This window comes from Canis lupus, chromosome 23 (genome assembly GCF_003254725.2).
Source record: "Canis lupus dingo isolate Sandy chromosome 23, ASM325472v2, whole genome shotgun sequence".
In the NCBI taxonomy this organism is placed as follows: Eukaryota; Metazoa; Chordata; class Mammalia; order Carnivora; family Canidae; genus Canis; species Canis lupus.
In genome coordinates this window covers 44,605,555-44,632,026 of record NC_064265.1, presented here as the reverse complement: position 1 = coordinate 44,632,026, position 26,472 = coordinate 44,605,555, and the positions used below count along the sequence as shown (strand labels likewise).

The following is a 26,472-nucleotide window of genomic DNA, read 5'->3' as shown; positions in this document are numbered from 1 at the left end:
GCGAAAAATTTACAAGTTTTTGGAGGAACAGAAGAAAGTCTAATGAAGACTAACGGAAACTAATTCCTTGTGAGTGTCTAACTCTGGACAAGGACCACACCACACAGTAGTTCATTGCCAGGCCTCTTTCAAGGTATTTAGACTTCAGGGAACAAATTGATGCCATAGATCTTCCCTTCATATCTAAGATACAGCCACAAAACAGACACAAAACAAAAAACAGCCAATCAAAAGCTATAACTGAAAACACAGAGTTCACCCCAGGTAAAAATATCAAATCTTTCTTTTAAAACTTCTACAACACTACTATTTTAAAACTATTTCCCTGCTCAGCAGGGAGTCTGCTTCTCCTCCCTCTCCCCTTCTCCCCCACTTTGTGCTCTCCCTCTCTCTCAAGTGAATAAATCTTTAAAAAAATAAAACTTCTCGGGGATCCCTGGGTGGCGCAGCGGTTTGGCGCCTGCCTTTGGCCCAGGGTGCGATCCTGGAGACCTGGGATCGAATCCCACGTCGGGCTCCCGGTGCATGCAGCCTGTTTCTCTCTCTGCCTGTGTCTCTGCCTCTCTCTCTCTGTGTGACTATCATAAGTAAAAAAAAAAATTTTTTTAAATAAATAAATAAATAAATAAAATAAAATAAAATAAAATAAAATAAAATAAAATAAAATAAAATAAAATAACTTCTCTAACCCTAGCATGCCATATTTTAATCCATGCAAGATTTACATTTTTATATTAAAGCTCAAGTTTTCTTTGGCTCTCTGATTTTTATATACTTGAATATATTTTTAAATGACAGTGGGGGTTGAAAACCTCTAAATACCATTAGCTTAATATTGGAGCATATGTACATGGAATGTAAACACAGAATTTCAACTGACATGTGTTATACCATAAATATCTGATCTCTTATAAATGGCAGAATCCAAGAATATCATAAAACCTACAGATACAGAATTTATGCCTACAAAAACTATTTTTAACATACTTAATTGGTTTTATAGACATTTCACTATAGACAACCATCCCCACTTGATCACCATCAAGTTCTCCTTGTAAACAATAATGAACAGGCTACCATTTGTGAATTCTGATTCTGGGCAATGGCAAGCCAGCTATGCAAATATAAGACCCATCCATAATGATCTAACAATCTGTTAGAACCATTCTCTCCTTACTGCCCCTGTATCTCACTTCCTGGGCTTGCCTTATATTGTCATAATGGGAAAAAAGCAGGCAGATCCTTAAAACTATTCTTTCTTTGGCAGTGAATAAGCAAATTTGTCAAAACATCTTTTAAATGTAAACTGAGTTTATAATAGCATAGTAATAGAGGAACACCAGTAAGACTATGGTTATCAGGAGTTAATGCAACTCTTTAAAACAACCTTACTAAGCAGAAAGGCTCTTTAGTAAAAGGATGGTTTGACTCCTTAAGCGCAATGAAAGAAAGGCTGCCAGCTCAAAATCATCCGTAAGCAGAGAAATGCAAATTAAAACAAGATAATACTTTTCGCCCATCAGATTGGCAAAGGTTAAAAAGACTGATAATAACCAGTATTGAAAAGGGTGTAGAAAAAAATGGGTATTCTCATGCACTGTTAATGGGAATAAATCAGTACAGCCTTATGGAAAGGTAATTTAGTGTATCTATGAAAATTCCAGATGTTCACACCCATTGACTCATCAATTAAACTTCTCTAAGTCTCTATCCTAGAGAAATAATTTATTTGTGGATAAGAAACAAAAATATCTGTTAATGGGAAATGACTAATAAACTATGCTCTTTCATATTACAGAATGCCATGCAGTGCTTAATAGGTGCAGCTGTGGAAAGATCTCTAAGACATAATGCTAAGTGTGAGGATGTGCAGGGAGTCCAATTACACAGTAACATTGTAGTGAGTATCTGCCATTCACAGTGCCCCCAAATTTTCTGAACCCACTTTCCCCAAACTATGAATCCCATCTTTCCAAAGCAGACTAAAAAAACAAAAATAACAAAATCTATAAACTGTATTAGCCAGCCTCCATAATAGCTAGTATTTCACTAAAGTATGTGGTAGTAACTCCGTGGCCCACAGTCAGAACAATCAAGATGTTAGATTTGTGAAAACAGTCTGGCAAAGAGTATTTCCTTAGCTAGGGAAGCAGCAGAAGCAGAATGTTTTGAAGTAAGATCACAGAGGATCCCTGATGGGAGAAAAGGTGCTATGCTTCGGGGGGTCAGTGGCTGCATCAATCCTTTCTCAAGCAATTTCTACAAGGAAGTTCTGTGTTTTGTTCCTGACAATCTGGAAACTACCTCTCCAGAATATGATACTCTAGACATCTTTATCCCCTCATAAATCCTTTTCTGGTAAATTAGCTAGAATTGATTCCATTATAAAAATTAAGAAACTTTTCATACCTACAAATGGTAATCACTTACGAACTTTTTGAGTTCATGAATTTATGAACTAAAAAGCACCACATATTCAGAAAAAGATCTGAAGGTCTTTAAGGTCACACTGTATTTAATGCTGAAGAGGACAGTGGGATTGACATGTATAGATGAAGAGAGGGTAATGGAAGGCTTTTCCTTTTTCTTCTGTATGTGTCTTTTCTATTTAAATATTTTTGCAGTGAGAAATAGTCCTACAATGCTGGGAATTTTTTTTTATAATTTAAAATCTTCAAAAAATTAAAAACTAGCCTGGGTGGCTCATCAGTTGAGCGTCTATCTTTGGCCCACGGTATGATCCTGGAGTTCCCGGGATCAAGACCCACATCGGGCTCCCTGGAGTCTGCTTCTCTCTCTGCCTATGTCTCTGCCTCTCTCTCTGTCTCTCATGAATAAATAAATAAAATCTTTTAAAAAACTTAAAAACTAATATGTCCCTCCCAAAGGGGACTGCCATCCTAAATGACAATAATAGTTTTATGGTACTTAAATGTGGAATTTTAAGAAAGAAAAACCTGAAAACATTCTGTGGCACATACACACAATTTCAAGTATTTTAACTTATGTAGCATAAAAATCTCATCTTGTAATAGGGAAGGACTTTCTCACCATGATCCCAGATATAGAAGGAAAGCATAGCAATTTTTAACTACGTAAACAAAACTACTGAAACTTTAAACAAAGTTAAAAGATGAAGTATAAGCCAGAAAAATGACATGAAACACATATAATATGGCAAATAATAAATTTTTCCAGTCTATAGAGAATTCTTAGAAATCAGTAAGAATAGACATTTTAATTTAAACATGGGCAGAGAGGGGCACCTGGGTGACTCAGTCAGTTAAGCATCTGCCTATGGCTCAGATCATGATCCCAGGGTCCTGGAACGGAGCCCCTCACTGGGCTCCCTGCTCAGGGGACAGTCTGCTTCCCTCTCTCCTTCTCCTCTCTCCTTCTGCCCCTTCACCCCTCCACTCTTGTAAATACACACTCTCTCAAAAAAAATAAAAAAATATTTTAAAAAATAAAAATGGGCAAAGAGCATTAACATGCAATTCACTCTCGCATTCACATGCACATGTTCACACATACACAGGGCAAAAAATCTTAAGACGTTCTCAATTTCAATGACTTTTTTTTTAGATTTTGTTTTATTTATTTGACAGAGAGAAAAGTGTGCACAACCAGGGAGAAATGCAGGCAGAGGGAGAAGCAGGTTCACTCCTGAGCAGGGAGCCCAACGCGGGGCTTGATCCCAGGAACCCAGGATCATGACCTAAGCTGAAGGCAGATGCTTAACTGACTCAACCACCCAGGCACTGCCATTAGATTTTTTTTTTTTAATCATTTAAATAAAATTTGGTAATATCTAGAATTGGGGAGGGTTGGGGGAAAACGTCTCAGACACTATTGGTGGGAATCTAAATTGTCTCAAGCTTTCAAAGGGCAACCTGGAATATACAATAAAATTTTAAACCTGTGTTCCATAAACAAAGCAATTCTACATCTGGAAATGTATCTTATGCAAATAAATAGACAAATACACAAAAATAAAGACATTCACTGTAGCACAGTTTATAATAGCAAGAACTGGACAACCTAAAAATCCACATGAAAATTTAAACAAATAAATATGCAAAAATCCATAATATTTCATGATACTGCAAAACTATCCAGGCATTGCAAATAAAAATATAGATCCCTCTCTAATACTATGAAAAGATGTTCTAGATGGAGAAGTGAAAAGGCCTGGAAACCAAGTAGCATGGCTCTATTTAATATTAAAATATGGATTCATTATATAAGTAAACACTTACATAAATATATGCATACACATACATCTATAAACACACACACTCCCCACACACAGCATATATCTTAGAAAACATGTCTGAAATACATACCAAAATGTTAACAGTGGCTAGTCCAGAATGATACAATCATAGGTTATTTTCATTTTCTTTATATCTTTTGAATAGTCTGAACCTTTTACAAATGTTTATGTAGGGTTTTATGATAATAGTAAGAAATTTTCATTCTTTAAACAAGGAATAAAAATGACCTCACTAAATACTTTGTGCTTTTACCACATATTATTATTACCTGCTTACCTTTAAACCTTCAGCTGGAAGTCTATAACCAAATCTTGCTGGAAGGTCATCAAATGTCTGAGATGCATTTTCAAAATTATACTAAATATAAAATTAAAAACAACCAAGTTACAACCAATTTACACATAACATTAAACAAAATGTTTATTTAAGCTGTCATTTGATTTATTTATTATTTAAGTTGTCACTTCATAATTCTGATCCACTATCACAGCTTAACACAATTAAGTCAACTTTGTAATGCACATCCGCTAAAATAGCAAGGAATATATACCATTTACTACATATACAACTGCTTAGATTCTGATTTCACATAATTATTGTGTGAAATTAAACCACTTTCTGCTTTCTGAGTTCTTCCCTAGAAAGGAATTTTCTAAACACATTATTTTCCAGCAAGAGTTCCCTTTGACTTTCTCTAAAGGGTCTGATTTAATGGAAGAGATATTTCTGGCTCTATCTACAAAAGATGGCTTTTCCCCAGAGAAAGAAGAAGCATCAAATCATTTTTATGAAATTGACTTTTCTATATAATCTGGACATTTTCATCTAGAGCTAAACAATGAAAGGAGTAAATTCAATGAAATACATCCATATAGAGAACTGAAGGCTTTCAAACTCTTAAACTTTCCCCTTCCTTATACAGATTCCTATGCTACAGTATTTATCAGTTCCCTTTTTCCTTTAAAAAAAAAAAGCAAGAGTTCTCTGTAATTGTAGAAGATAACAGTAATGATAATTGCAAAATGAGTTTGCTGCATTATTTAAGAATGTTCAATCTGCTATACAGAAAAGAGAAACACGGAAGATAGATGAAACTAAGCAAAGATAGTAAACAAGTAACTTCCGAAACATAGGCAAAGCTTTCATGATGTATTAGAAGTTAAGATAGCTTTTTGCAAACAGTAGGCCAAAGATAGAAAAAAACAGAACACACTGTTTTGAATATAGGTAAGATGGATAGAACAAAGCAAGAGTGTTATGTATAGGTAGCAAAGGATAGTAGGAAAGGATCAAGCAAACTTTAAATATTCACAAAGCATGGATTAGGTCACAAATGCAGATTGAGAGTTTTGTCATCCTTCAATCAAATGCCCACTGGTGATCCACATTCTAAATTCACATGGCATCTGACAGAGACAAATAGAAAAACACTCTGCAGGTTAACAGCAAGTTATAGCGGTGTTCAGATGTAAATATCTTGAGTCTCTTCAATAGAGCAAACAAATTTTGGATCCAAAAACTTTCTGTCAATTCCCCTTATTCACCCTCAATTCAGGTCCTGGTAACCACTCTGTGACCAGAGAAGCTAGTGCAACATTGAGAGAAACTGAACAAACTAATAATTGCCAACCCAGGATTTGGGTGGTATAGTCCTAGCATTTCACTTGAATCTTATCCTGATTGTCTTAACATACCCATGTTTTACCTGTAATTCTCATTCTAGGTTTGTGATTAATTTAATATAATGTGTGATTCGAGCATCTGAATTTGGTCACTAAATCTATCTATTCTGTTATCTCTGGGATAATCAGCCTGGTAGTATAGCTGGAAGCCAACACTGCTTCAGGGTAATTTCCTATTGTAACAATAACTCATACTTACAGAGTGCTCTATGGTTTACAAAGTGCTTTGGAGTCACAAGGGCTTTTTATATCCATTATCACAATGTATCATTTAACCTCTTAATTAAAACATCTTTAATTGATTCAAGTGTTAAATTTGAGAAAGTCATTTAACTCCTCCAAGACAAAGACAGTATTGTAAAATAAAGAAACTGATCTAGATCAACATAGATAGACCAAAGGAAAAACACAAATGTCTCCAGGCAGTACCTTTTTTAAAAAAAAAAAAACTGTACTTTTAAAATCAGGAAATGGAAAATACAACTGTACTAAGTATTTTTTTTTTATCACTTCCTAGTACTGAGGAGTTTCACTTTTTTGGTTAAAATCTCAGAAATTAAATGTCTATAGCTTGAACAACAATATTTCCAAAACAGTAAGTTTTGTTACTGAGTGAGATCCATTTTGAAATTGCTTCATCTTTCCATTAACAGCAAAATATGGATTGTCTCACACGGCCTGTCACAATAACACTGTTTAAAAATAAAAAATAAAAAAAAATATTCCTATCATGAACAAGACAAACATACATCTTTAACACAAAAGTGCTTTATATTTTTAGTATTGGAGGGTGGGCTGCTGCTCATGAAATTAAAAGAATGTTCGCTGTTGAAATTCTTGAAGTAGAAAATAAAGTTATTCCTCTCTGTAATCCCATCCTCAGTGACTGCCACCTAACAGTTTTAATCCACCTCTTTTGAAAAGGTCTTTTCTTAACCTATTCTTTCCTCCCACAGAAGCTTTAACAGAAGGTTTAATTTATAAAGTAACAAACACTAACAATTATTAAGCATTTATGATATCATGCTAAACACCTGACAATTGTGGTTCCCTTATTTAAACCTTACAAAAGCCCTATAAAGTCTGCCACTATTTTATCATCCTCATTTTACAGAGTGGCCACAAAATGTTGAAAATAACTTGCTCTAGTATATTAGAGGAACCAGGATTCTCACACAGGCAGTCTGGTCCCAGAGCCCTAGCTCTTAACTCACTGTCCCACACTGTCTCTCATACAGTCTCATTTCCTAAGTAAACAGAGACTTAAGAGATATTAAGCTATTTGTCCAAGGTCATGCAACTGCAGGGTGGTAGAAATGGAATTCAACTCACATTCTAACTCTGTTGCAGGAGCTCTTAACAACAATGCTATATAATCCAATCCATTCACACTACTAACCACTGCGTGCTTCTCTCCTACTCTGCCCACTGAACCTCACGACCACCTACCAACCAACAGATTCTCTCTGACAAATCCCTAAAACAGAATCAAAAAGTAGATTGGGAGTAAACCAGAATTGGGTTGACTCTCTTTGAAACTACATTAAGATGGATACAAATTCTCAGCAAGATCATGGCACAGCTCAAAGCTAACTAGCCACTTGTACCCTGTGTACCTCAGAATAGACAACAACCATCTGATTATCTCAAAAGTGTAATGCCTCTGCCAAATCTAAAGTTTCATGTTTCTAGATATAAACCCACATAATTAATAATTTCTCATTTCATTTTGGGTCAAAGAGAGAAATGATGAGATAAGAGATGATGAGGATGAATTGCTAACAGAAACAACAATAATCTAAAGTACCAAGGACTAGATGCTAGTAAAAGAAAATATGAAAGAAATCTCCAAAGAAAAGCTATTAATTGGTTCAAACATTTATTGAATTTCTACTTTAAAAAAAAATGAATTTCTACTGTATAACTCTCACTAGGCACTAGAAACTAAATGTAGTAAGACACAATCCTGCCTTCCGGGTACTCATGGGTCTAGGGGACTTATTGACAAGTCAGCAACACACTATAGTAGCACCTCCATATTCTCTTAGAACTCTAACTAGTTCGACAAATACTATTGCCAGGGAATTAACAAATGGGAGAATTCAACTGCCAAAAACAAAATCATCTGAATTTTATTTTTTCAAAAACAGCATCCTAATACCAGTCCAAAATGGACCAACCTGATGTCCAATTTATTTAAATCTGTATTACTACACATTCAGATTTCAGGATGCTTTCAATTAAAAGGAAGTGCTACCATTTTCTGGTTCTTGACTCACTTCCTTATAATGCTTGTGTTACCACATCTAGTTCCTCTGCCTTGATATTTAGTTCCCCTTTTTACTAGTTACGTGCCTTCACAATCTACTCTCCTCCAGCTATGTCTGCACCATCAACCTTCTACCCTTTAGTGTCAGCATAAAAGCCTCCATTTAAACAACTCCCATACTAACGGTTCCTTCCCTAGATTATATCGACATACATTCCACACATTTAGCGGCCTGAAACATAGAGAACACTGCTCGCAAGGACTGACTGTACTTCTATGCCTAATATTTTATTGTGTCTACATTAAAAAGAAAAAAAAAACACCTCAGGAAGTCTCATATACTGCTCGAGGTAGTGGGTAAAGGATGAGGAGAATGATAATTATAATGAAGATAAAAAAGATAAAACATTTACTATGTGTTAGGTACTGTTCTAAGCAGTTTACCTTATTTAATTATCACTACTACATACCAGTTTACAAATAAAGAAACTGAAGCACTTACAGTGGCTAAGTAATTTGATTAGGATCACACAGCTGGTTTTAGAGTAGTTCACTAAAACTTATTTAGCCCATCACATAGCTGAACCATAAAATAACAATCCACTTCAGGTAAAAAGTAAAGAAGCAAGACAGTGTGGTAGATATTACAAAGAACAAAGTTGGGAGGGGAGAATATGGAAGAAATCAAAGGAAAAAGAGGCTCACGGGAATCTTCATTAACTGATCAGTCCATAAATCCTCTACTTCATTTCAAAAGTCACCCCCAAAATATTCCAGGGCTTTGGGGACCAATTTAGAGGAAAATTTGCAGGCCAATGGACTCTTAGTCCTTACAAGTTCTACTTCTACTCCATCTAGACTATTCCAGAAAAATCTAATCAATTAGTTCTCTACTAAAGAGGGTAACAGAGGTTGGTGAGTTTCATAGGGATTAGAATTGCTAAGATTCAAAAGTTAGGATACAGAAACCAGCCTGGCTCTCCCAAATTCTGCAATGATCCTAGATACCTCCCCAAGTACCACAGCATACAGAAACATGACTGAGGACTACATGAAGCTTTGGTCAGCAACAATTCTGGCCCTTCTGTTTCTAGGATGACCTAATGTCATTAAGCAAATCACTTATACCCAGAAATTAAAAATTATAAATCTTTAGCATAATACCTAGAGTAGAGATATACATACATACACACACAGTTAATTCTTCTTTTTCTGGCTTCACAGAAATCAGAAACAAAATATGTACACTTCTCAGCATAGAGGACAGTAAGACAACCTAGAAAGAACTACTAAGATTTTGAGGAGCAATGTTCTGTAAAAACTTTTCTCAAAGACAAGATTATTATGCTTCCCTTCTTATTAACGTTAATCTGAACTTGAAATTTTCTGTAAGAAAAAAAAAATTTTCTATAAGCATCTTGTATAATTTTTCAAAATATCACTATCAAAGTCATTAGAGCTACACTAATTTACAAGAAAAACAGTAAGATTCTACACAAATACACAGCATGTAGATACTCGTGTGCATGAGCACTCATGAAAGCGCATATACACTCTCAAAAGCAACAACATTAATCAGGTACTTATTGTATGTCAGATCTTATGTTAGATATTAAGCAATAAAAAGATGAGTATGGTCCTCTATAGGTAAATGTCATCACTTAGGGCTTTTTAAAAGCTTTTCTCTGAAGTATACTTTTTAGACACGAATAAATTGTATTATACTTACTGCTAAAATGTCTGCTTCTACAGGTAGTAGGTTTAAGAATGCAAAGAGCTGGACAGTCAAGATGGTATAGACTTGTGTGGCCGATAGCATGAGCATTCCTATGGAGAGCAGCATTTCGCTGTAAAATCACCTGGAAGGCAAGCAAGTAAGTAACAATGAGTTCTGGTGCTTTGCCCCTGAAAACAAGTCATTTCATATATTAATTCTCGATGTCCAAAAATCCCTTAAATACAAACGTGTTAACATTAAAATTAAACATATTTCAAAAGCATAAGAATTTACACAGGTTTGGACATTTAGGTAAACATCCAGTTAGTCAACAACTACATAACTCATGGTGACTAAGCTCTGTATTTTAACCACAAAACAAATATCCTCCCACAGTTCTCAGTGTGTAGTACAGCTTGTCTACTAACTCAGTTGTGAAGGGAAATAGATTTCAATTAAAATAATGACTAAAAAACACTTTACAATTTTTATAATCTTAAAGAATTTTTATACATCTTTTATATATAAAATAGAACTTAAAATCTTACAGGTAAATCTACTTTTTATTTATTCTTGCATATTGTACCTACCTTAGAGAAAGTAAAAAAAAAAAGTAGCCATGTATTATAAGGTAACATGTTTTGCCCTTTCCCTCTTAACAATATATACCACCTTCCTTCTCTCCATCCTAATGGCAATAGTGCAGCTACCTTTTCCAACTTCATCCAATTTTCTACACTAGTCCTTATCTATCTTGCAACAAGAAGATATCATTAAGAACTAAACAATAGTCCTTGTTTAGGACTAAATTTTCTTGGTAGGCCTCACCATTGGTATAACGTACTCTTTTAAAGATGAGAACAAAGTTTGCAACAACAAGGGCCTTTATAATGAATTATTTCATTAAATGCCACCAACTCAAGTAATACCAATTTTGATGATTACCATTGATAAAGCTCTGTATTTGGAGACTATCATAGAGACTCAGACTATGACCAACTGACACACTGAAAGAGAAATACCTCTGAACAATTTTTGAACTACCTTCTTACAAAGCCATTAGACCAAAGAATAAATAAATCTGAAAACCCATCAAATTTATACAATAGCTCTATGCCACAGAGACAGAAAGTTGATGGGGGCGGGGGGCGGGGGGAGGGAAGGCTGCAGTAGGAGTCAAGGGAGGGGTAAGCACCTAAGAATAGGGAATGACTGCCCATGGTTATGGGGTTTCTTTTTGAGGTGATAAAATTTAGATTGTGGTAATGGTCGCACAAGTCTATAAAAATATTAAAAATCACTGCTGTTCACTTTAAATGGGTAAATCTTATGATGTGTGAATTACCTGTTGATAAAACTTTTTAAAAAAGTACATATTTGTTTATATTAGTTTCTTAGGTAAAATATATAATATACTCTGCACAGGAAAGAGTTAACGTGGCAGGCCTGAGCCTAGATCTTTAGAAAGACCTCCTTACAGGGTTGGCCTTTCACAGTCATCTGGGAACTTAGGTTTCAGGAGGGTTCCTTCCCATCATTCCCTGATAAGAACAGCTCATTGTGTCCAAACTTTCCAATGTGGTTATACTGAAAACATATTTTCTTTCTGGGAATCTGAAATTTTGAACATGCTAGGCAGAGGGTGCCTAGAGGAACAGTCCCCAGTAGAAGAAACCCTGGGCACTGAGCTTCCCTGTAGTTACTTCACATGTGTTGTCATAACTCAGTGCTGAGGAATTAAGCACATCCTGTGTGACTCCATTGAGAGAAGACTGTTAAAAGATTATATCTGGTCTTCTCTGGACTTTATCCCATGTGCCTTTTTCCTTTTGCTAATTTTGCTTTGTATCCTTTCATGCAAATAATCATAGTTATGAGTACAACCAGATGCTGAGTCCTGAAAGTCCTTCTAGGAAATCACTGAACCTGCAGGTAGTCTTGGAGATTCCCAGCACAACCACACTAGATAATTTCTGGCCAGAAATCATACCGTAAAAATATGCAAATCCTTATAAAATAAGGTATAGTCACTACTAAACCTTGTTAGAAAGAATATGCAGTATGTTGACTACTAACCTGAGAAACTTAATCTGAGTAAAAACTATGACTTTCTTTGTAAAGTTCTGGAATTCCCAGCCAACTCTGGTGTAAGGAGAGGGAAAATAACTCTAAAGGTGTAATAACCACAACTATTACTGATCACTAAGAGCCAGGCATTTCTCTAAGCATGTTATCGAGTTAAACTCATCTAAGCCTAACAACTCCCTTTTCATAGATGGGGAAAACTTAGGTATTGGTAAGTAACTTACTCAAGGCCAAACAATGAATAATGGCAGAGCTGGGGTTCAAACTCAGGCAGCTTCCAAAACCTACACTCTAAAGGCCAACTGACAATAACATCAATAATCAGGTTGATGTTCAAAAGGTAATGACCCTATGCTTATCAAGAGCTTCAAACCAATACTCATGGCACACCAGCTGCTGGATTCTTTCCTTTTACTCTGGATAGGGAGGAGGAAGAGGAAGAAAGGGGGAGGGGGACTGCATATATGTGTATTTAACAATATGCAGTAAATTTGTTTATACTTATTTTTTCTTTTATTGCCTTTTTAAAAATAATATTCTGGAGTTTCTATCGTCTATTTACAAAATAGTTCTTGTTCATTGTAAAAATTGTACAAAAAATTAAAATCATTCATAATCACCAAATTAAGGAATAACTAGTATTTGTATTTTGATGTATAATCTTCCATTCTTTTAGTTATATGAACATTCAAATATATATGTAACAAAATTGAGGATATGCTATATATACACATGTTTTGTTAACTGTATTATTTTCACTTCATATATTGTGAATATTTTCCTAATTCATTAACTATATCTGAAAAAACTAAAAATTTCAACCTTGTACCTACATCTCCTTGAGAACCATTGCAGACAGGTCAAGGAGGCCCTCTGGGGCTTTCATACCCTTTAAGCATTTTTTTTTATTTTAATTTTAATTTTATTTTTTTTAAGATTTTATTTATTTATTCATGAGACACACAGAGAAAGAGAGAGAGAGAGAGAGGCAGAGACACAGGCAGAGGGAGAAGCAGGTTCCACACAGGGAGCCCAATGTGGGACTCGATCCCGGGTCTCCAGGATCACACCCTGGGCTGAAAGCAGGTGCTACACCGCTGAGCCATCCAGGGATCCCTGCATTTTTTTTTTAAAGGTATTTCATACATTGGGTTTCCACGCACGACTTTGTTTATATAAAAATAAAAACTACTGGTTTAAAACATAATGTACAATGACCACATGCCATTCCATCTGAATGTGCTATAATAGATTTCATGGAACCTGTATTAGTGGAAATTTTTATCATTATAAACTCTGCAATAAATACCCTTGTTCTTAAACCTTATTAGGCACACTCTTAGTTTTTTTAAAGTCATAGAAGTGAGTGGTAGTATTATAACTGGCAAGAAATAGGAAATCTAGTATTTGACAGACCTAGGTTTATGTCGTAGTACAGACACATACTTACAGTATTGAGACAAAATGATTAAGTTACTTCATCTGTAAAAGCAGATTATTTAGGATTTAAAAAGACAACTCTGGAATAAATACAAAAGTGCATATAAGGACTTAACAGCAGTGAAACATAGGAGGAAGAGAGTTTGGGTGGTGCTGCAAATAAGCAAAAGAGGAAATACTGAAGAACTAGTTAGTGGAATGAGTACAATTTGGGAATTTTTTTCACTTAACATTTGTGAAATATTCCGGTGGACATATAAACATATAATGATAAATAGAAGTCAGGAGCTCTACCCAAAACAGTGAGATTTAGGAATCAACAAATAGGTGCTAACTAAAGTGATTTTATTTTTTTATTTTTTTAAGATTTATTTATTTATTTATGACAGACACAGAGAGAGAGAGAGACAGAGAGAGAGAGAGAGAGAGAGAGAAGCAGAGACACAGGAGGAGGGAGAAGCAGGCTCCATGCCGGGAGCCCGAGGCGGGACTAGATCCCGGGACTCCAGGATCACGCCCCAGGCCAAAGGCAGGCGCTAAACCACTGAGCCACCCAGGGATCCCCTAAAATGATTTTAATATAAAAGTGAAAATTAAAAAAAAGAAGAGGGCTAAAGAAAACTCTGCAGAATACCTAAATTTAAGGGTCAAAAGAAAAGGAAAATAAAGAGATTGATTTCACAGAAGTCAAGAAAGAAAATAATTTTGAAATCAATGTGGGGGGAAGGCAGGCAGTTAGTCAACAGAAGTAAATGATAAAGAAGTGGCAAAAAGTCTAAAATCTTCAGAATCTGCCCAACCTAAACAATTTATTCCCTAGTAGTATCCTTGGTCTGATCAACTCAGGATTTCTAAGAATGCACCCAACTGTCACCAGCTCTGTATCTTCATTTACTAATCATTTACTGAAAGTGTTAATGTCAACCAGAACCCCTAACTGGTATGCAGGGTGGGAATGTACCTTTCTTCCCCATTACAATTCTTATCAGCCTCTTATCTTTGAATGTATTCTACTACTGCAGCTTCTGTAACAGAATTAAATAAAGTATTGCTTGTTGTGACTTTTATCACCCCCAAAGAGAATACATTCTATTGAGGACATTTCTTTACAACCATGTTTAGAAAGAGCACACAGAAAAGCCTTCTAATAAAATTGAAGCCATCCTGAATAAAGTTCATATTCCTTTCCTTTTGTTTTTTCCTTTTTTATTTCCCCCAAGTTTTTATTTAAATTCCAGCTAGTGGAGCGCCAGGGTGGCTCAGCTGGTTAAGTATCCAGTTCTTGATTTCGGCTCAGATCATGATCTCAGAGTTGTGAGACTGAGCCTGGCATCAGCATGGAGTCTGCTTATCCCTCTCCTCCCCCTGCCCTGCCCCTTGAACGAGCTCTCTCTCTCAATAAATAAATAAACAAATATTTTTTTAAAATGTAAATTCCAACTAGTTAACATAGAGTGCACTGTAAGTTTCAGATGTAGAATTTAGTGATTGATCATTTACATATAACACCCAGTGCTCATCACAATCATATTCCTTTCCAATCCAAACTGTCTTTTGAGTATTGGCTTTTCAAGCAACAAGCAGATGAACTTGGGTTTTTTTGTAACAAAATCTTGCTAGTTACAAATATCTACCTCTTTTCCTCTATCCTGCCCTCTCTGCCTTTCGCTAGCTTCCCTCTTTCTCTCTTTCCTCCTCCTCTCCCTCTCTCTCTCCATAATTACCAAAAACAGACCATGACTCTAATACTCATTCTAAATATTCCTAAAATCAGAATGAGGCTACATTTCTTCAAAGGAAGTATATAGTAGAAAATATGCTAGAAATCCTTGAGAACTACCAAGCAAGTTTCTTAGAGGTATAGCCATCATCACAATATCTGATCATGTTTAATTGTGCCTACTAGTTGACAGAACTTCACCCATATATAGACATTTACTCTGAAATTAGCTTCCCGTCTTTAGACAACTGTCAATTTTCTAATTGGCAAATTCTCATTTTACTTTCTGATTAGTTTATATTACCTAAGATACATTCTGGCCCCCACCTCAAGAAAACTCTATATAGTAGTCAATATACCATATATCTTTATGCCAGAACCATACTGTTTTAATCATTGTAGCTTTGTAGTAGGTTTGAAATCAGGAAGTTTGAGACCTCTTTGTTCTTTGTCTATTGGCTAGCTGAGTTCCCTTGAAATTCCATGTGAATTAAAAAAGAAAGAAAGAAAGAAAGAAAGAAAGAGAAAGAAAGAAAGAAAGAAAGAAAGAAAGAAAGAAAGAAAGAAAAGAAAGAAAAAGAAAGAAAAGAAAGAAAAAAGAAAGAAGAAAGAAAGAAAGAAAGAAAGAGAAAGAAAGAAAGAAAGAAAGAAAGAAAGAAAGAAAGAAAGAAAGAAAGAAAAAAGAAAGAAAGAAAGAAAATTCCATGTGAATTTTAGGATACATTTTTCTATTTCAGTTAAAAAAAATGGCATTGGGATTTTGATAGGGATTACACTAAATCCACACATTGCTTTGGACAGTACTGACATGTTAAAAATATTGCATCTGTCAATTCATGAATATGGGATGTCTATCCATTTATCTGTGTCTAATTTCAGCAATGTTTTGTAGTTTTCAATGTACAAGTCTTTTGCAACCTTGGTTAACATTTCTAAGTATTTTATTATTTTTGATGTTATTATAAATAGAATTGCTTCAATTATTTCCTTTGATGATTTTTTCACTGATTTTTGCATATTGTTTGCATATCCCACAACTTTGCTGATTTATTAGTTTTATTTTTTTTTTTATTTTTTTTTTTTTTAACAGCGAGAGAAGTACAGTTCCTTTTATTACATGGGTGACAGAAACGTGTATAAAAGAGCCCATTGTTGAATATGATTTGAACATGACATTTGCGGGTATTCCAGGAGTATGTTTTATGCCAGTGACTTGAGACCTGTGCAGAAGGGGTTTTGAACAGGGTTCCAGATCCTTCTCCCACTAAGCCAGTATTGCTCTGCCACATGCACTCTGATATTCACTGATTTATTAGTTTTAATAGTTTTTCTAGAATCTTTATAGTTAACATGATCGTATATATATAAAATCAGAAACAGAGATAATTTCACCTCTTCCTTTCTAATTTGGATGACTTTTATTTCTCTTTCTTGCCTAATTGCTCTGGTTAGGACTTCTAGCACTATATAGAATAGAAGTGGTGAAAGCAGGCATCCTTGCCTTGTTCCTGATCTTAAAAACAAAGCTTTCACAGTCTTTTACCACTGAGTATATCAAGTGTGAGTTTTTCATATACAGCCTTTACTATGTTAAAATAATTGCCTTCTATTCTTAATTATCATGAATGTTATCAATTGCTTTTTTCTTTTTTTTTAAGATTTTATTTATTTATTCATGAGAAACGGGGGGGGGGGGGGGGGCAGAGGCTGCCCTCAATTGCTTTTTTCATTAAGATAAGCATGCATTTTTTTTCTTTATGCTGTTAATATGGTATATTACTCTGATTACTTTTCATATGCCAAACCATCTTTGCATTCTAGGAGTAAGTCCCACTTTGTCATGGTGCTGTTGAATTTGGTCTGCTAGGATTAAGGATTTCTGCATCAATACTCATAAGAAATACTGGTCTGTAGTTTTCTTGTAGTATCTTTGTCTGGCTTTGGTTTCAGAATAATGCTGGTCTTACATAATGAGTTACAAAGTATTCCCTCCTCTTCAACTTTTTGGAAGAGTTTAAGAAGGACTGGTATAATTCTTTTTAAAAATATCTGGTAGGGGCCCTGGGTGGCTCAATGGCTGAACATCTGCCTTTGGCTCAGGTCATGATCCTAGCATCTTGGGATCAAATCCCACATCAGGCTCTCCAGGGGAAGCCTGCTTCTTCCTCTGCCTGTGTCTCTGCTTCTCTTTCTGTGTCTCTCATGAATAAATAAAATCTTTAAAAAAATAAAAAATAAAAATATTTGGTAGACTTCATCAGTGAAGCCATCTGGTCCTGAGCTTTTCTTGTTTGGACACTGATTCAATCTAGTCATAAAATCTATTCATATTTTCTATTTCTTCATGACTCAATCTTGGAAGGTGGTATATTCAACTACATTATCCAAGTTTTTGTTCTATAATTGTTCACAGTATTCTTTTATAATCCTTTCTATTTCTATAAAATTGGTAGTTCGGTTTCCTCTTTCATGTTTGATTTTAGTTAAGCCTTTTTTTCCCCTTAAATCTAGCTAAAGGGGGTGTCTGGGTGGCTCAGTCAGTTAAGTCTCTGCCTTTGGCTCAGGTCATGATCCCAGAGTTCTGGAATCAAGCCCCACATGGGGCTCCCTGCTCAATGGGGAGCCTGCTCCTCCCTCTCCTCTGCTCCTCCCCCTTGCTCCTGCTCTTTCTCTGTCAAATAAAATCTTTTAAAAAATAAATTTATAAATAAATAAATAAATAAATAAATAAATAAATAAATCTAGCTCAAGGCTATTATTAATTTTGTTGATCTTTTCAAAGAACCAATCCTTGATTTTGTTACTATTCTCTTAGCCTTGTTTTTCAGAAGTTGAGCACCCTAGCTAGCATATGCTAATTATGGCTGAAGAGCACAGATGCCAGTTACTCATCTAATGCTGGTCTGGGATTTGCAAAATTTAAAAACTTCCCCAAGCATCACAGTAAATTCTACCCTCACATTTACATCTATGACAATACCATACAATTCATCTACACAAAATTACATTCTAAACCTTCATTTTACAAATGAGGATGCATTTAATAAGTGTTAAAGACCAACTTTCCAAACAACCTTGAATTCTGAGGATTACTCACATCCTAAAATCAACTAGTTCAGTGCCAAATGACACTCCTGAAACAGCTAATCATCTTCATTGGAAAACCTCTGAAAAGCTTACATTCTATTGGTTCTCAAGTTACATTTGTGAACATCATCAGCATTCCAAAAACGGACCAAAAACTCTACTGCTAAAATAATGGTAATATTTTCCTAATTTGCAAAAAAACTTAATGGATACTAATTTCAATTTGCTTTTCTCCATAAATGTATGCATCAAAAGAATATATGTTATAGCAAGTGCTGACAGAAAAATATAAGTGAACTGTTAGGTAACTCCTTCATTGTAAAATTTATAATAGCCAAATCACGTTTCATAAAATAGAACAACAAATGTGCTAATGATCATATATGTATATCATATTTACATGGTACTGTAATGTTTCCTCCAAAATTATATAATTACTTGTTGTATGAATTGAGAACATCAATAATTTCATAGTGTTCCTTAAAAAGCATCATGACTTCTAAGAGTTTTACAACTGGGAACTAGTAAGATACTAAATTCCCATAAAGCATGGTTTTTTAAAGAAATGGTTGAGAGGCTGACATAGCAAAGTGTTACCAAAGGAAAAAAAACAAAGCTTAACTTTTTAAGCAAAAATATGGTGCCTAATAGTTCTTTGTGAGGAAACTGAAGGTTGCCAGCTAACTTCTCTAATGTGAAGCCATTCAAACTAAAAAGTGAGCTTCATCTAAAATTTTTAACTATTACCATCAACCAAAGCAAAATTTTTTCAGATTCTGTGACAATGGTTTATAATTTGATTTTCCCACAAATGAAACAAAATCTACAAATTTTTCATTTCAAAAGGTTAGCAAATAGCAAAACATCCAACCTTTCCTACCTCAGGGTCTTATACAAACTATTTCCAATACTTAGTATGTAGTCACATTGACTTTTTTCCCCCATTGAAACAATATTTTACCATTTCCTTCAAATATCAACTGTATGAGCATCAGGGTTGTATTTCTACTGTTAAGTGAAAGAATTCATGTCCTGTTCTTCCACAACATATACCCTTCTCTTGTGTATGCAGAAATAAACAATGAATTCTCCTTTTTGATACTAAACATTTTGACCATTAGGCATTAAAAATAGAAATAATCGATTGTGGTATGTACACAGAATGCAATTCTCTACACCAAAGAAAATGAACAGCTATAGAACATAGATGAATTTCACAACAATAACTCTAAGCAAAAGAAGCCACAAAGAATGCAAACATTTTAAGTCCATTCATATGAAGCTCTTTAAAAGACAAAACAGATGACATCATGCAGAGATTCACATTTAAGAAGTAAAAACGGACGCCTGGGTGGCTCAGCTGGTTAAGCATCTGCCTTCAGCTCAGGTCATGATCCAAGTCCTGGGATCGAGTCCTGAGATCAAGCCCTGCATGGGGCTCTCTGCTCAGGGGGAAGTCTGCTTCTCGCATTGCCCCTCACCTCACTTGTGCTCTCGTGTTCTCCATGCTCTCTTGCTCTTTCTCTCTCTCTCACTCTAATAAATAAAATCTTTAAAAAAAAAAAAAAGAAGTAAAAACAAAGAAAAATGAGGATGTTATCATAAAAATTAGACAATGGGTACCTCCCTCCAGGGTAAAAAAGGGGAGTGTGATCAGGAAAAAGGTGCTTCTAGGATGCCACCAGTATTCCTATATTTCAACCTGTGGTGAGATGGGAGTTTGCATTATCATTATTCCTCAAAACCATACAGAAATATTTAATGCATTCAACTGTGTCTATAATATCTAACCATTTTTAAAAGGAAGAAAATGAGAATAAAGCAGCCTGCCATTTAAAACAAGACTTTTGGGGGGCACCCAAATGGCTCAGTCAGTGAAGTATCTGCCTTCAGATCAGGTCATGATCCCAGCATCCTGGGATCCAGTCCCTCATTAGGCTTCTTGCTCAGCAGGGAGTCTGCTTCTCCCTCTCTCTCTCCCTCTGCCACTCTCCTTGCTCATTCTCTCTCCCTCAAATAATCTTAAAAATAAAGAAAACAAGTTTTGTTTGTTTTTCTGGCTACATGGAAATGTTATAAAAGCTGGCAAGTAGTTGCTTACCAAGATAACACTCACACTAAGCAAGTCAACAAATAAGCAACTGTTAAAATCTAGACTCATAGTCAACCTGAGTTAACAGCTTCTTCAGTGGACATGAGATGGTATCTGGTATTGTGTATTACTCATATTATTAACATGTACTCCAGCTGCTTATCACCAATAAAAGTTTGGAAAATACACTTTAGTCCAGTACAACACTTATCACTGGGGGCCTGTGATAAAATTTTTAAAAAATGTTTCCCAGTGAATCCTTAGACCAAGCCAAATTTGGAAAACACTGTTCTCAACCATACGTTGACAAATCGCATATCAAGTCATTATTCATAAACTTCAAGTCAGGGAGGTGTGGAGTAGAGGGTGCAAATTAGAGGAAGAAAAAAATAAACAAACAGGAATGCTAACAAAAATATACTTCATAATTCTCTCAAATATCACAGTTGTCACCAGTGCCATCGGTTGCCAACCAGCCATAAGCCACCCAGGAAACAAGAAAAAGACAACTGACAATTAAATTGCTTTCATGGATATCAGAATCCTAAGCATCATTTAAGTAAAAATGGTAGAAAACAGTTTTCTAGGTTTTCAAAAATAGCATGCTAAGTATACTTCAAAGTATCAATCTCCTGAACCAGAATATTTTTTTAGGATGCTTCATACAAAAGTCCCCACCATCACTACAGATACATCAGTAGAGAACTTAATTTTAAGCCAGGTACTCTGTTGAGTATCTGACAGGACTTTTTTCCCAACCAATCCTCAGAACAACTTTCTCAAGTAAAATGAAAAAGAAAAAAAAAATGTATGGAAAAATATTAATTTGTGCTATCATTCCAGTTTCTCTATTTCAGGGGACTTGCTTTCTATACGTATAGTAACTGCCTGAATAAATGAACCAATTTCCGTACCCATTATCTCAGCCTCTAGTCCTCCCGCTAATTTATGCAGAATTTCTGAACAAAAAGCTGAGCATGCTCAACGACCCATACAATTTGAATGGTAAGCATGAAATCTGGCCAACTATGTTAATTGTGGAGGAGCATGGGACACCAGATCAAGTTATACCATTGCCCCTGGTAACTGTTTGTTTTGTTTTTTTTTTAAGATTTTATTTATTTATTCATGACAGACTCAGAGAGAGAAGCAGAGACACAGGCAGAGGAAGAAGCAGGCTCCCTGCAGGGAGCTGGATGTGGGACTCAATCCCAGAATTCCAGGATCACGCCCTGGGCCGAAGGCAGGTGCTCAACCGCTGAGCCACCCAGGCGTCCCATAACTGCTTCTTTAAAATATCACTCCAGGGGTGCCTGCGTGGCTCAGTCAGTTGAGCGCCTGAACTCTTGATCTCTGCTCAGATCTTGATCTCAGCTCAGGTCTTGATCTTAGGGCTGTGAGTTTAAGCCCCACTTTGGGCTCCACGCTAGGTGTGGAACCAACTTAAAAAAAATAATAAAATAAGAATAAATAAAATATCACCCAACCTCTATTCCTGGCTTTCTTTTCTATACACCACACTCTCTCCCTTGGCAAATGCCTGCAACCTGCCTTTGGTTACCCACCATGCTTCACTTCTTGGTCTCATCCATGTTTTTTTAAATTTCTCATAATACTCAGTACTTTCAATATATTATAATTTCCTTAAATGTTACGTTTATGGTTTAGTGTCCATCTTTGCTGCAAGAATATAAACTTCTCCAAAACAGGAATCTTTAATTTACAATGTATCACAAAATTCTAAACAGTGCATGGCATGTATTATGTGCTTAATATTTGTAAAAGGAATGTACACATGACCTCTCTTGGTATAATCTTCTACAGAGCCTCTGAATGTGGCCACCCCTTAATTATGATAAAAAAAAAAAGTTAAGACCTTACACTATAAGTATTTTATGTGTACATTAAAAAAATGATTAAATATTATAAAAGAAAACAATTTGTTAATATATATAAACTCTGAGTGGTAGGACTCTATATAGTTTTTATTTTCTTTATATTTATCAGTAGGTTTTAAAATAAAAAAAATAAAACTTCTCTTAAAAAGTCTATTTCAGGGCAGCCTGGGTGGCTCAGCGGTTTAGCGCCGCCTTCAGCCCAGGGCATGATCCTGGAGACCCTGGATCGAGTCCCACGTCGGGCTCTCTGCATGGAGCCTGCTTCTCCCTCTGACTCACTCTCTCTCCTCTCTGTGTATTCTCATGAATAAATAAATAAAATCTTTAAAAAGTCTATTTCATTTATATAATGTATACCAAACAAAAGCCTAGAAGAAAATACACAGAAATCTTAACCAAAATCGATTCCATTTGTTCAAGTTTTCTAAGTGAACAATACTTTAGTACCAAAAAAAAAGTTAATGAGCAAGAAATAAGGTCTTAGAATTCACAAGTCTATTCACAATTTAAAAATGAAATGTTTTCTTCTGAAGTAAAATGTGCAATCAAAAAAGTGTGAAAAAAGGGCATATCTTGAGCTGAGAATTAAGAAATCCAAGCTGTCGTTTTTTTCTCCATAAAGCATTCAAAAGTTTGCATCCCACACCAGAGTCCTTTTAGATATTATTGCTATAAAGGTCAAAAGGAGCAATCATTTGGGCTCCAAGGAATGTACATCAGTTGACAATAACTCACTATGAACCTACAAGCAATAGCCTGATGAACTGTGATGCCATGGATTGCTAGCACTCCACTTCCACTGGCAAGGAGCTCAGAACTGTGTTCATGATGAAAAACATGACCAAACCAATACCAAAACTTCACATTTTGAGATCTAGCTCCTAGAACCACTCCAGGGATCAACTCTGTATTAACAGTGTTCAATTACAGGACAGAAACTATTAAGTAAATTAAACAGAAGAAAATGTTTGACAGAAATAACTAGTAAACTATGATGGAATAACTATTAAGATGGAACAAGGGGTGGCAAGGAGCAGGAGAGAAGGATTCTACATTTTACATAGGTACAGTTTATAGCATGTCAATTATAATAAAGAAGTTTTAAAATTTTTAAAGTAATTATTAAACCATTATGGGAAATATTTTTTCCCCTTCCCCCCTTCCCCTTTTTTTCCCTTCTCCTTTTTTCCCCTTGGTCCCCTCCCCAAGGCTGGGGTTTCTCACTGGAGAAGGTACGGCTGCAGCACACTAGAAAGAATTTCACCAGGCTATCTAAACCAAAGTTGATCCAATGTTGCCAGGCAAGGAGGAAGCAATGGTCTGGAGTGCAGGCAAGCCGAGGCTGGTGGGCAGGTACTCCAGACACTGCTGTGGGCACGAGGCCTGGAATGCACAGTATCCATATCAAGAGAACAGCAATACAATTCCCTGAGGTAGACAAGCCAAAACTGGTGGGCCCATATGCACAGGTAGTCAAGGCACTGAAGGCATTGAGACCTAAGTGCAAGATATCAACCTTAGAAAGGCAGAGGCACAGTAGTCCCAGTTCTGAACTGGGGCTGCAATATCACTGAGGGCCTCTGTATTTTGGACACATGGCTGAGGCAATCACCAGATGTCCTCAACCACATGGGCTGCTGACGGATCATGCAACAACAAGAAAAGGAAAACACAGGTCACAGGAACCAGGAAGAAAAAAACCCTTTCTCTAATAAGTTCCCTCTAGCACTCTGTCCCCTCTAACAGCCTGTCCCCTTCAGGGCCTGACAAAGCCTAACATCATGCTCTTTGTAAATGAGAACTGCTGGAGTCCTGTCCTTTATTGTGTATCAGGTATTGATGGGTGAGTATGAAGCAGAAAGAAAATAAATTGACATGGTTAGCTTTCTGTTCATGACAGTATTTAAATAAAGCAGTGTTTCTCTCATTTAACAGGGGAAAAAATAAAATAAATATATGGCCATTAGTATGTTATTAAGGCACAGAATCTAAAAGAGCACTCACAGTCTCTTTGAAGTATCATTTATTTCTTAAAGCCACACAAAGTTCATATTCTATTCTAGGCTATTATGCATGTATGTTTTAAAATAAAAATGTTTTCAATTACACAACAATTGATTGTTATTTTTATCAACTTCTAGAGGCTGCCCCATTCTCTGATGTGGGCCCCTCTCTCCACCTCCAAAGTCAGATGATATCTTTCACATCACATTATTCTGAACTCCTCTTCTGCTTCCTTCTTCTAAATACGCTACATGGATAATCCAGGATAATCTTTCTCCTCCAAAGTCCTTAGTCCTCTGCAAAGTTCCTTTTATCACAGAAGATAATATACTCACAGGTGCCAGGTATTAGGATGTAGACATCTTTGGGGTCACTGTTCTGTCTAAAATAGTAATTATTGGGACGTCTGGGTGGCTTAGCAGTTGAGTGTCTGCCTTTGGCTCAGGATCCCAGAGTTCCCAGATCAAGTCCCACATTGGGCTCCCTGCATGGAGCCTGCTTCTCCCTCTGCCTAGATCTCTGCCTCTCTCTCTGTGGCTCTCTCATGAATAAATAAATAAAATCTTAAAAAAAATAAATAGTAGTTATTCTTTTTCTCATCAAATTTTCAACCTATTCATTTATATTAGTATGGAATCATGGACTGCTATTTTATTCAATGGGCTATAAACCATTATAGTAATTATTTGATGCCTAATTATCCCCAACTTGGCTCAAAATGGCTTATGTCTTTTTGATAGCTCTCCATCATTCTTGAGCCCTTCTTTGCTTCCTGACAAGATTTTCCAGTCTCATCTTACAGTTTTCCCACCTATACCCTAAAACCATCAATTTCTTCAAGGAGAATATCTTTGTTTTTTAAGAATCTTACACTAAAGTATTTGGTGGGTATAGGGCATCACATGAACAACTTACTCTCAAATGATTAAGAAAATAAAAAGATTTCTATACTATTCTTACAACTTTTCTGCATGTTCAATCTGTTTGGGATTCTCTCTCCCTCTTCCTCTGCTTCTCCTGCTCATGCTCAGCTCATTATCTCTTTCTAAAAATAAACAAATCTCTTAAAAAAAAAATCACTGTGGTTTCTCTCAGAAACCCTGACAAATTGATTTAGCTTTTAAAGTGTAATTGCAAAGACTTTTAAGGAAAGTTGTAATATAGGGATCAAAGTTCTAATCCTGGTTCCACCGTTTACTAACTTAATACCCTTGTAATTAGCTTCTATTCTTTATACATTATTCATTACATTACTATCTAATAAAATAGGGGTTTTTTTTCTAATGTTAAAAATGCTCACTGGAAAGTATAAAGAAAATATTGAGCGGCGCCTGGGTGGCTCAGTCAATTAAGCATTATACTCCTGATCTCAGCTCAAGTCTTGATCTTGGGTTTTGAGTTCAAGCCCCATATTGGGCTCCATGCTGGGCATGGAGCCTACTTAAAAAAAAGAAAATATTGATTACCCATAACGTTAACATTCACAGATAACATTAGTGTTTGTCCTCATGTGTTAGTTATCACAGTTCGTTTTAGTATATCCTTGATCTCCAAACCTCACTTTAAGCTCTTCTTCTTTACTGCCACCCAGTTAACCCATACTGAACCTAGCTCATCCAACATACAAGGCACAAAGGCAACAACCTTACAATATATTTCAATATATTTCATAACCCGTTGCTAGAATTTCTTAAAATCTAATCCTTTATTCTACACCATTCACTTTATTCACAATGGTTCTGCTTCTCTGAACCAACCATGAGTAACTGTTTCTTCTACCATATTTTACATCATTTGTATCATATTGTGTTATGATTTGTATGCTTTTTTGCTGAAAGTTATATCAAACATTTACCCTTTGGAATAAAACTTCTCACAACATTTACCCTTTGGAATAAAATGTTAATTGCCATTTATTATTCCATTATATAGCTCAATCATGGCTTTTTCTAATGATTCCACAACTGTCAATATTAAGATGAATCCAACTATGGCAGTTACAAATAATTCTAAGATAAATATAAATATATTTACACATTTCTGATTATTTTATTCGGATAAATTCCTAGATGTGGAATCACCACACCAAAGAAACATTTTAAGTTTATACATATTGCCTAACTGCCTTCTAGAAATAATGTTTCTATTTACACTTCCAAATAAGTGTGCATTTCATTGCACTGATTATCCTTTCCCCATCT

General features: G+C 35.6%; 1 protein-coding gene across 5 annotated transcripts in view; it reads right to left on the bottom strand.

Annotated features, from left to right (window-relative positions):
* Positions 1 to 26,472, bottom strand: part of RNF13 (ring finger protein 13) — a 201,630-nt gene that overhangs the window by 117,839 nt on the left and 57,319 nt on the right. For all 5 annotated transcript variants that reach the window (XM_049099685.1, XM_025436175.3, XM_025436176.3 and 2 more), the window contains 2 exons: positions 9,958 to 10,087; positions 4,554 to 4,634 (listed from right to left, as the gene is read on the bottom strand). In XM_049099685.1, the coding sequence (XP_048955642.1) occupies positions 4,554 to 4,634; positions 9,958 to 10,071 (195 nt within the window). In that variant the 5' untranslated portion in view covers positions 10,072 to 10,087. The remainder of the gene's footprint in view (positions 1 to 4,553; positions 4,635 to 9,957; positions 10,088 to 26,472) is intronic.